This window comes from Stegodyphus dumicola, chromosome 7 (genome assembly GCF_044657685.1).
Source record: "Stegodyphus dumicola isolate Sdum_Otavi_A_Nest chromosome 7, ASM4465768v1".
NCBI classification, from domain to species: Eukaryota; Metazoa; Arthropoda; class Arachnida; order Araneae; family Eresidae; genus Stegodyphus; species Stegodyphus dumicola.
In genome coordinates, this window is record NC_140774.1 from 22291527 (window position 1) to 22304524 (window position 12998).

Here is a 12998-nt window from a genome sequence, read left to right on the forward strand (position 1 = left end):
TGAGTAATAATAGTTATGGTCTATTATTCTATGGTCAATAATTTCAAAAAAAAAAAATCAGAGCACTCACTTGTTTAAAGATTATAACGGCCTTGGGTGTTGTTACTTTATTACCCTCTTGGTGAGACGAGGAAAACGATCCTAGAACCTTAATGCTCTTCCTTTATCTCCTTTTTAACTCTTCTCTTCGTTTTCATCTTTTCTTCCCTTGTCTTCTTCGTTTTCGGTGTTTGGGGCTCAAAGGGAGATGTTGCTATATACCTTTGTTTTCTAGTTTCACATGGAGGGATACACTCCTTTTCAGCCTTATGTGTTGTGACCCATAAGGCTGAAACGGAGGTCTTGGAAGTTGAGGAGCTAGGTACTGTCCCCAACACACGGCTTTGGTCTCTGCTTCAGACTGAAAAGAGCGGCGTTTAACTATTCCGCTGGGGTTAATCAGCTCTTTCTAAAAATTACTAGTACGGGACAGACTACTGTAAATGTCTCTGAGAGGAAGCATACTTTCCCACTGCACGGAAGAAAGCTCTTCAACTTCCAATAGTTAAGCCGGGGGAAGACCCGAAGAATCTCTCTGATTATTGCACTTATCAGTTGTGCCTGCAAGCTGTTTGAAAAACTGTAAAGCACCGCCTTTTCTATTACTTAGAGAAAAACAGTCTAATTTCACCATATCAGAAGGCTTCGGCAAAAGAAGAAAGACAGTCGATAATATTCTTCTTTAGAAACTTCCATTCATAAACCCTTTGTCAAAAGAAACCGTAGTCATCCAGACAATATAGTGGTTGGGGAGCCTACTACGGTACCAAAGAGCCCGCGTTCAAATCAAGGAGAAGACATGGGTGCTTGTAAATGTATAGCGTTGGTGCGGCATGGCGACATTCTAAATATGCGGCGAGTCGAAATTCCTCTCGTGTGGAATGGTGGAAGGGGAAAGGGATGGGAGACCCTCGGATTCCCCTCAGGAGTGGTCACTCTGAAAATTGGGGAATAGAAGTCCAAACTCTCTTCGCAGTAGGCGCTGGGAACCATTGTTCTATATAATATGGAGAAGACAACAACAAAAGAAACCATGTTGTTAGTCCAGAGGGAGTTAGCACAGAATTGCTATTAATTTCGTTTGGGCATTTTGCGTTGAAAACTTTAAATGTCGCTTCATTTTTATCAGATATCAAAGTCAGCTGTTGAAACGGCCATTCAGCTCTTTCTTCCAATGGTATCAACATTGCCATCAACACACTGAATGTAGAGCTTCTGTAGGTGGCAATGATTTTGGAACGTTCAGCTCCATAAGAAGCTGAGAAATATGAAACCTAAAGCTGAAAGTGAGCCTCTTTGTGGTATATTCTACCTTATAGTTATTTTCTGGTTCAGTTTTAGCTTGTCATAATATTAGTAAATGTTCATCACTGCATTATTTTATTTTAGCTGATTTTAGAATTTGACTTTTTAAGATGGGATTGTTCGACCATATGTATGACGTATGATAGATAACCTTTGAAGTTATACGCCACAAATTCATGAACAAACCAACGAATCTTCCATATTATAGATATAAGCGAAATGGCTATACGAAAAGCACAGAAGTATCAGCTCGTCATCACCTCAAATGTTAAATGGCAGAATATAAATTCAAGCCTGCAAAATTTAGGTTTTGTCATGTTTTTTGAGTTTCATTAATCTATTTTTATGTATTTTTTAGCGCTCAAGCCGAAAAGTAAGTTAATTGTTTCCCAATCACGTCAGGCATTTTCGGAAATCGCAGTTTCCAAATTTGTAAAATGTCGAAAAATTGCGAAAATTGCTAAAATATGAAATTTTGAAATACGTTTCAAAAGTTTTTCTCGGTTTCTTCTTTTTTTAGCTTATACTAAGATAATGTAGTTAAAAACACTAATTTATGTGTCGAAGTTTCCTTGGACAGCTTATGCTCTGCATCGCACTTTTCCTTTTATGTTCTCGATTAAGTTCATCTTGGTATCCATCATCGAAGTAATCCATTTTCTTTAACACATCTTTTCCATTTCTTTGATGTTTTAATGAAATCTCTCATCCATCGCTTCGCTAACGGCGCCTAGCTTTTCAAGAAAATAGTCCAAATCTGAATTTAGGAAGTGACCTTTAAGCACATGGATCAGCCTAAATTTTTGTACTTCTACAACATGTTCTCAACGATTGATTTAAATTTCGGATCTCTTTTATTGCGCAGAAACTTGGTTACTACGTCTTTAAATGCCTTCAGTTGTTTTTCAAATTTATCATCTTTGAGAAGTTTCTAATGGCGGGATCAGTAAAGATGCCTTCATTTATTCCAGCTTTGATAAAACTGAAAATTTATTACTGGTGTATATAAAATATTGATCTATTTGGGTAAGGCTTTGATAAATTGCTTCATCAAGCCTAACTTGATATGTAGGTGAGTAGGGATAACTTCGAATGTATAAGAGCTTTTCGGAGCACATTTTTGGTTCCAATTTCTAATGAAACTCTTTTCGGCCGTTTCTTATTTAATCATTTTCTCTACCTCTGCTATCTCGTTCACAAAAGTATTATCCTTGGGGAATAACGATATTATTTTAACACTTTTTTTTTTTTTTTTTTCTTGAGTGTCTAGTCAGTATTAGAAAACTCAGTCCCCGTACATCAGTGCACAAGGCAAAGTTTCCTTCTGAAAAATAAGGAAGTAAAGTCTTTTTCTCTGTACTTGAACCGGAAAATAAAGTGGCAGCTGCGAACAGGTTCTAATCTTTAAACTAAGCAATTTGAAATTTTCTTTCGTCAAATGTAAGTCTCTAACCTATTTCAGGTGCATTTTCTGATAGAATTAGTGTGGGTACATCTGGACTATAAGGAAATGGTACATCTAGACTATGAGGCGGATGGTACATTTAGAGAATTGATTCTTTTTTAATCTTCATACCGAAACCATGATTTCATAACTCTCGCTACATCATTGGAATTCCAAATCCGAGTTCTTCTTGTTCACCCTTTGACTACTGTCTAAGTCTTTCAACACACATGTAGCAAACGTTGCGGGATCGCGAAGTTTTGGCTTGATCTCCTTTTTTCACTCCGAAGTACGCGAGGGGCACTTGTCGCACAAAACTTGTTATATTTTTTTTCTGCTTTTCCACCACTAACTCATCACAAATGTAACGAAAAAAATCTTCAGACATTTTACAGTCTCTTAAAGCTATTTAAAAAAATGATGAATTTGCTTTATGATATAAAAACAAATTTTCCATCAACATACGAATATCTGCCAATAAATCTGTAAAGACATGTTACATCCAACAAAATATTTATTCTAATATAGCAGAGGTATTTCTATTTTCAGCCGAGCTATTGACCCGCGCATGCACTCATGAGAGCCTACTCTCTCGTTCTCTCTTCATCTTCAGTACAAAAAAAAAAAAAAAAAAAAAAAAAAATGTGGATTCCCTGAGAGAATTTTAAAGAAAATCAGAGGGAAGGGGTAGGATTTTAAGGATGCAATGTACCACTTAAATTTTTTTTAAAACCATTTAATGGAAATAAATGAAAAATGCAATAAAATAGGAAATTAGGCTTATTTATAGTAATTTTCCTTAAAAAACTGATGGAATTAATGTATCTTCCTCCATCAGATCCCTTAATGGTTTTCCTATAAGAACGCTTATTATAAACCAAAAATTGTAAGAAAAAGGTTTTACGTCTATTTTAAAAATCTCATATTTTCGCAATTTTTAAACTTTTTAATAATTTCGAAGTTTTAAATTTGTTAAATACCCTTACGTAATGGTAAAGGATGAAGATCATTTTCGGATTCCGTGCTAAAACGTACACAAGAATCAATTATCAAATGTTAAAAAGCACAGCAATAGTAGGCTTGTGCCTTTAGCACCATTTCTGAACTGTAGCCTCAATAAGTACCTTGTGAAAATGAATTTCTGGTATTCTTTTACACTCTTTGTTTAAATAAATTACTTTTAAAATTACATTAAATTGTTTCTGTACGTCTATCACTCAGAAATATTCGAAATGCATCTAAATGGTACAAAATAAACTTACGAAATCTTAGATATGTTCAAAATAAATGGTGTCAAGTAAGAACGTAAACTTTTAATTTTAAATAGAGCCCAGATTTTCTTTTTTAGTCCAAAGGGGCTTTGTCCCTGAAGGACTATAGTTTTCGTTTTGCGATTTTGCTTTGAATCACAATCACTATAAACGGCAAATCACTTTTCAAACTAACTCCCTGAAGGACTATAGTTTTCGTTTTGCGATTTTGCGTTGAATCACTATAAACGCCGAATCACTTTTCAAACTTTTTCCACCAAATGTTAGAGTCCTGCATTATATTTGAAGAAATTAAATAATGAAAAATCTGCATAAATGTATGTATTTTTCTTTCTTTATTTAAAACAACGGTACATGGAGCCATCGAATTTTGAATGACGTAATCCTACTGCGAATATGGGCATGTGGAAGCCCGAATTTGAAATCTGGAATTTGTTTTATTATCGATTTCATATTTTGTAAAGCTTTAACGAATTTTTGATTAACAAACTCAAGATTTTTATATCCAGCGCTGGAGACTGTGCATCGGAAATTCTAAAGATGTGCTCATTTTAAAATTATTTTGCGACATTGCTATTGAACTTAATTTTATGTTTTAAGTGCAAAGAACATGGTATTTAATAAATAAAGTTAACACACAGAACGTGAAAAAACGCCCCTTTGGACGTAATTTAAAACCTGAAATCTTTCTTCTTCTTTTTTTTTTTTTTTTACAGCGAAATTTTTATTTAATCATGAAGTAGATATATCTAAATTATGTATGAAACATAAGCTCAGATAAATGCCCTCCTTGGTTATCAGCAGTGGCGTATATAAGGGTATGCAAGGAATGCCGTCGCATAGGGGCCCGAAGACTTAGAGGACCCTTGAATGTCCTGCTGAATTACATTTATATGTATATATGACACAGATCGAGGGTCCTTGTAAGCAGATATAACAGCTGAATTCAGTGTTGCACTGAATAATAATAATAAAAAAAAATGGGTTGTATGTTTTAGTTTTGATTCGTCTCTGGAGGATAGCTTTTAAGTCATTAGCTATAACCGGGCCCAGACTGTTGTTCGGGTTTATTGTCAGAACAAGTTTTGAATTTGTTGAGGAGAGCACGTGACAATGGCTGCAAAAATTAAGATAAAGGGAAAAAAAGTCAGGCCTCCTGACGTTCAATAGAAATCACAGAAATTTCAATTTCAGGAAAGATTTTCGGATTTTTATTTCTATATGTATTTCATAATTTTTTTTATTCTGTCATTACGGAGCTGACATTAACTTTTTCGTGTATCCGAGCTTCAGATAAATGAAAAAGGGGGACACACTCTCTTAGTACGTAAAATATTTATGTAGAAGGGGTTCTACAAAAGTGTTCAAGCGATTCACAAAGAATCATAACAGCGAATACTGGGACAATTTAAAGTCGTAGATTTTATGTAAAGTATAAATATCAAAACATTTATTTGCAGTTATTATTCATAAGATTGAACTGCCTAAGTTAGTCCATCCTTCTACTTGTCTCATCAGAGGTCTTACGCGTTCAGGAAAAACTGTTTTTGTTAAGAAATTGATAGACCACAAAATGTTCGATCCTATGCCGTTAAATATAGTTTATTGCTATGGAAGTTATCAACCGCTTTTTAATTCAATAAAAAATGTAAAATTTGAAGAAGGACTGCCTTCTAATCTCCAATCGCTCACATTATGAATTTACTGTTACTGAATACTCGCATCATGAATTTATCTGTTTATAACTGACAGATATCGAACTTATTAGGAAGAAAGAATTGAGTTGAATGGTTGACGGAAAAGTACCAAATTCTTATCAGTAATATCGTAGATTTTCGTCATTCCACAGAAATGGAATTATTTTCATAAAATTCTTTACCTAATTTTAAAACGTTTAATGGAATTTACGTGCTTACAATCTATTACTAATTTATCTATCTATTACATAGATTATAATCCATCTATTACTTAGTATTCCTTAGACTATAATTTATCTATTACTTGCCTATTATCAATGCTTAAGCAGCTAATACCAGTATGCAACTTTATAGAACACCCTGTTTATGGGTATAGAAAGGAAAATATTTTATTTCGAGAGCTTTGCTCAACACTTGCGTAAAAATTGCAGAATTGCATGAAAAATTAAATACATAGGGAAAAAATACCCTAAGATTAAAAGATAAGCCAACCACTAACATATCTCACCCAAAGGGTTTTCATGTTGCTTTAATGCACATTTTAAATTCTATCTTGTTCTATCTATTCATCCACGAAAACAACCTTGCCTCTAGGCATAGTGCTTACTTGCTTTGTCATATCTTTGAGTAACCCAACCTATAACAATATTCTTGAATTGAAATTAAGTACTCTCAGTAAAAATAATATCATTCTATTTCTTCCTTTATCTATTGAAATAATTAACCTAAGAGATATGCGGTATGTTCCGGCGTATAACGCGCCATTTAAAAAAAAATAAGACCGAAATTTACTGCTGCGCGTTGTACGTGGGATATAAAAATGGTAAATTAAAAATAAGGAAAAAATCAGCGCATAAAATTCAGACTTTTACGTATACCTAAACTGCGTTTTATTTAAATCACATACATTATTAACTTAAAATTTTCATTATAACATGAAAAGTTCGTTATGTTCATCTTCCGTTTATATCTTCAGCACATCATGGAATTCTGTTTCTTCTTCATCATCATTGCTATTTTGATCCATAGATAAATAATCATCATCCATTCCTACTTTTACCAACGCGAAACATCCTTGCAGTAGCACGATTTGAATTTTCGTTCGTAAACTGAATGACTTTGCATTTGGAACCAGCACTGCGTTGTTTCGTTGGCAGGAGGCACATTCGATACCAAAAGGAACACTATAGCAAGTATATTTCAACTGAAAAAAAACACGATTTACCTTCGATGTTCAACTTCGAAATCACGGCTTCAAATGACTGTAGAAAGAGAAAACATCTGGGTCCTAATTTCGCGAATTCATTCGAGTCAGAAGCGCATTCTTGCCTTAAATTCTGTCTCCCTTTTACGAAAATCCTAGAATAACATTCTTGTGCACACCTGCATTGAATCGAACCCATTCTCTTTGCATAATTATTTACTACCTCAATACTTATATTGTTCCCCTTATCACTTGTCATTTCAATATCTTTTTTATTGGTCAGGGGCTTTATTTAATAGCCATTAACCTTCAGCTATTACAAGGGCCAGAAGTGGTGGCCATTTCATTATGGAAGCACTCAAAGGTGGCCACCGTTGCCTCCTATAAAGATATGGACAATTACAACCTTGCCTTCTCCGGGATTCGAACCCGGGCTCATCGCTGTTAGGGTCACTAACTACTATATCGGCTCGCCGAGTGTCAGTTCAGTGCACTATTGTTCTAATGTCTGGCAATAATCGTCGAGTGGATGACTTCAGAAGATAAGAACATTGCACATATATCTTTCAGGTTTCTTCGTAAAGAAAAGGGTGCGCGTTATACAGCAAATATACTTAAAAATTAATAAATGTAGTTTGAAATTATAGGTGCGCGTTATACACCGGAATATACAGTATTATGATTAGAAATGAGCAGTCGAAATGAGCAGAATATGAAAATCAATTTTCTCGCTGGCGGTATGAAATTCACCAGTGTATCTTACCAGAGAAAAATGTTTGTCGCGTGTTTTAGATAACTCAAAATATCCAAAACGTTTTCTTTTAAGAGATTTGAAACAAGTATCAGCCTTCCTGTAATCCTTTGAATATTTTTATTTGGCAGATTAACCTTGCTGAAAGACCCATTGTTTCTACAGATGAAAATCTCGTGATGAAAGGTAACAACTAAAGCGATATTATTATTCCAACAAGCACATAACATTCGTGAACGTTGTATCATATATTTTTTTTAATTTTTCCTTAGGTGTGCCAGTAAGCCAATGTGTGGTTGAAGGTTACGTACGCGTAGCAATCACTCTAGAAGAAGCGGCCCTTTTGAAGGTATTTGAAAATATTTTTTTTTATTCCTTCTGTCATAATATCTCAGAAATACGTTTCTAACTTGCTTCCACTAATGTTAAATTTTTCATTTTTTTATGTTGTGTGTGTGAACAAATAAGCAGAATTATTGAATTGTTTTATGAATATATTGCTCAACGAAAAACGAAGTTCAGAGCGATAGAGCGGCTAAAACTACTGGACACCAAGTACTTTAATACGGGCTCAAGTCTAGGAAAACGAGCTGTTTAAATGAAAGTACATGACATCCGCTATCGCAGGTAAAATTTGATTATTCAGATTATGACAAAACACACAAGGATTAAATGTCTAGAGGAAAAGGACGATTTATTTTTCCCCCTTAAGGGAGACCGACGCATACTTATATTACATATAGGAAAGAGTATGAAATCTCCCATTTAGCCCGTTCGCAGTGAATTGAACCTGAATCGATTCATCAGCGTTCAACGAGTGTACCGTTAGACCATTGATGGACCCTTAGGCAGAAAGATTTTACCATTTTTGCCTTAATCAATTCATTTAACTTAATATTTTACCAGTGAATAGAATTTTCTAACAAATTGATAAAAAAGGACACAAAGCTTGATTTTAATTACTTAAAACACCAATTGAAACAAACAAGGAAAGCATTGAGAAGTTGATGTTGATGACCAGATTCAAGCGTATCTGTTAAATGAAATTTAACGCACTTATCAATAAAAGATGTAAGGTGAAAGATTATTTAAACAATGTTTCTTCAACTAAACAGAATTGCATGAAAAAATAAATACGTAGGGGAAAAATGCTCTAAGATTAAAATATAGCCCATCGACTAATATATCTCACATGAACATTTTTCATGCCGTTTTGATGCACGTTTTGAATTCTAACCCGAAAATGGATACTTTGTGATTAGAAAAACCAGATGAGACACTGCCAGGAAGAATCAATGATTATAAAGATTTTAAACATTAAGGATTTAAATAAACAACTAAAACAAATATATGCATATTATTAATAATAATAAGATACTATCTGACTTGTAATTTAAGTCATGCAAGTACAAACAAATAAAGGATAAATATTTCGAAAATTAATTAAATATAAATTTTAGCATGATCCAAAAACATCTCGCCTTGTAGACTTTCATCCGTTTAAAGAAACAGAACTTCAGCTCAAAAGCAAAGAAAGAAAATATTTTAGTAATGTAAGGATGCAAATATCCTTGCAGTTGGCTTTTTAATAATACGAGAGACACATAAAACTTAAAAGGAACGAGATTTTTTTATTTTTATTTATTTTTTGGGGTGTGCCGCCTATTTTGTAACACATGTTTATCTGATTACATCAAAATACTCTATAGTATCTTATCTGCTGAAGGGAAGAGATCCTCTGTAGATGGATAAGGCAGATTCTCTCGTATTAATGTTACATATGATGTCTGCTAATAAAAAAATTAAAGAGGAATTCTTTAACGATTTATATGTACAGCCATTTGGTAAATTAAATACTTGGGATAAAATCGTAGAAATATGTTAAGCAAAGTTCAGAGTAAGACTATTTCAATAACAGATTTTGTAACATATTTGCATTGCTACGCTACCAACATAATTCCACTAAGAAATGTAAATTACCGCAAACGATTATCCGCAAAGAATATCCGCAGGCGATGCGCGCGCTTAAAAAATGTTTTTCCAGTTATTCTGTAAGTTTTGACTAATAAAGTATGTTGTTCGTTCAAAAATGGCGAGAGTTCTTTAAAACTTAATTACAGATGTATATAAGAATAAATATCTGGTAGTAGTCACTGTGATCGAAAGAGAAAACCAGTGTTTGTTTAAAAAAAAAAAAAAAAAAAAAAAAGGAAATACTGCACTTGTGAGTATGTTTTAATGAATACTGTGCCATTTTGTATGAAAATGTTGCATCTTAGTATTGAATTAAACTAATAGAACGATATTCTGTTTTTAAGCTTTTGGATTAAAGCGTCAAAATATTTAACGTTCTTTTAAAATTTGAGCACTTGTATTAGAGTGGCAAATTTATTATGTTGATATTAGAATATTTCTATTATAAAATAGGAGCTTTTGTATTAAAGTGGCAAATTTACTACTTTAATATTAGAATATTTCTATTATGGAATTTGAGCTCTTGTATTAGAATCGCAAATCAAGAATTTTGTTGTGTGAATCAAGCTAGAGGCTTGAATTATTTTTTTAGTATAATTTATTAACAGCAAGCTTCGCAGACTTTTGTTTATCGGAAAGCACATAAATTTTATTGCATTAAGTGTTTTAGAAAAAAAAATACGTTGTGTCATACTTCAATTTCTAATAAAAAAGAGGCTAGATTAAGCACGTTGATTTGAATTTTTGAGTATTGTCTAAAAGCCTCTTAAAATTAGTTTCGAAAACGCTGTCGAAGAGTTTTTCTATTTCTAAACATGTCATTTCTTGCCAGGGGTTGAAAACAAGATTTAATAGAAGTAGCGGAAGAATTAGGTGAGGAAGTGCCGCTAACTAGTAAGGTCCCAGAAATTAAAAAGATAATCACTGAAAGTCAGTTTTACCACGTGGGAGAAGTTAAATTAATTCTAAACCGAATAATTGCTGAACGCCTGGCTCAAGAAGCGAGAGAAGTAAGGGCATATGAATTAGAAACAAAGCGCCTTGAAATTGAAAATCAAGTAATACGAACTAGAGAATCAACCGCAAATATAGTAGAATCAAGCTACAAAATCCAGTTGCCACAAATTACTCCAAAGTTTGACGAAAAAAGGGATGAAATGGGACTATACTTGATAAATTTTGAGAGAAATGCTGAAATGGCTTAGTTTCCTAAGAAAGATTGGGTGACCTATTTTTTGGGTGTTTTACCCACCGAAATCTCCAATATGTTAGCCAGAGAACCGTCTGAAGATGCGACAAAGTACGAATATGTGAAAAATCTAATCTTAAGAAGATAAAAACTTAACAGTGAAAAGTTGAAACAATGCTTTTATCGACATAAAAAAAATTTTTGAGAAATTACGCTCATGAACTTTATAGTTATTTTATAGAGTGGATTGCGGATTTAGAAATTAAGACATTTGAAAATCTAAAAGATTTAATAGTTACCGAGCAAATTTAAATATAGGGTTCCCATGGAAGTAAGTTTCCGATCCTTCCGTCTCTGAAGTCAAGTTTTTCCATTGTCTCCTGATGGGCTGATTGTTCAACCGGACTGCGGTCCATGTGACCATTTGGAATCGTTCATGTATGACCGCGTCGTCGTTCTTCAGTACTTCAGATAAGTTCAGTTCCAATTTTATTATTTTTGTTTAACCTCAGTTCTCTGTCATTTTGGTTAACCGTTGGATTAAGTTAAGCTGAAAATCTGAATTGTTAAGTAATCTGCTAAGAGAATAATAGTTTAAAACTACGCTAGAATAGTATACTAAGAAGTTTTATTGGAGTAGTGACTGAAAACTTGTTAGAAATAGAACTAAATAGTTAGTTAAAGTTAAATTGATATACCCTTTTTGTCTCAGAAAACTTGAGAAAATCATCGTTTTGCACCGTTGGTAAAGAAATGTTAGTAGTGGGAAAATGAGAGTTCCAGGGCAGGGGCAGCTATACTTTTAACATAGCGTCCCCTGAAAACTGATTTTTTACATACCCCCCCTAAAAACCTGATTTTTTTCTACACTGTAGGTTGTAGCAGCGACAGGAAGGAGTATTTGCGACTTTTTTTAAGAAGCTTGTAAAGTTGCGCGCTTCCAACCTGCACGCAACAAAGTGGTGACTGCAGAAAATTGGAAATTAGACAGAGTCTTGAGAAGGGTTTAAGTCCCTTTTTATTCAACTTTAGAAATTACAATTGCGTGCTCTTGACGCTCACAAACTACGCCGACCCGGCGGTAAAATAAAAATAAGAAACTAAAAAGAGATACTAACAAGTAACTAACTACGAGGCTCTCTAAACGTAACTAACCTCACCGCGTTTTACAATACCGCTGATAATTCAGCAAACTCTGAATATTACGTTGAAAGATTAATAATTTGCCGAGGCAAGCACACAGGCCGAAACGCGTGGTTCTTCAATTTCTAACTAGCCACTTCCACACTCGTGAAGCAAGAAAGCGCACTTCGAACTCGTTTCCTTTCTATTTAACTCAGAATACTTCCGCTGATAATTTGAATCCTTGCGCATTCTACTAAAATTTACATACTCTGGCACTGGCAGTTCCAGGGGAAAGTAAGGCTTGACAGGAAAGATAGTTTAAACTTAAAATAAATGTTAGTTAAAATAAATATAAACCCTACAAGCTGAATATGATTATTTATACGATAAAGAAAGCTACTTTGTATATAGTAGGGAAATATCTTATATACTACATTTCAAGTCCTTAATGATTGATGTTTACATTATAGAGATAAATTTTTTTTAAAACTACAATAATTTATAACAATCAGAACTTTAAAATTTCTTTATTAAATCACCTTTTACATAATATTACATAATTTTTTTAATCTTTTTATTAAACTTTACTATGTTTTGTTTACTTTCTTTGTTTTTAATATTTCATATTCTACTCCCTCCCCTTCAAAAAGTTTATTTTCATATATTTTTCTTATAATAAGTTTACTTTCTTGCCTTTTTCCCTTATTTATCTTTTATTTATTTTTAATTTTATATTTAAATATTTACATGTGCAACATTTCTAATTCGTTTGTATTAATATTCAAACTCATTTCTATTTTAAAATTTCATTTGATTTGCTTCTACTCATATGTTTGATATAAATGGATTGTGCTAGTTTTATTTACTTTTAAAATTAGCAAGGTAGTTAGGCAAGGTTCCCACACCTTGTTACCGAAGTGCATGTGGTAGAGCCTATATCATGTCAGGGAAAATGCTATGACAGTATAGGATATCGGACGTCCCTTGCAATTGCACTTC

General features: G+C 33.4%; 1 protein-coding gene across 1 annotated transcript in view; it reads left to right on the forward strand.

Moving 5' to 3' along the window:
- Positions 1 to 12998, forward strand: part of LOC118204274 (uncharacterized) — a 280535-nt gene that overhangs the window by 251355 nt on the left and 16182 nt on the right. Inside the window, exons 33-34 of the mRNA XM_085821358.1 lie at positions 7843 to 7897; positions 7984 to 8060. Of these exons, the coding sequence (XP_085677484.1) occupies positions 7843 to 7897; positions 7984 to 8060 (132 nt within the window). The remainder of the gene's footprint in view (positions 1 to 7842; positions 7898 to 7983; positions 8061 to 12998) is intronic.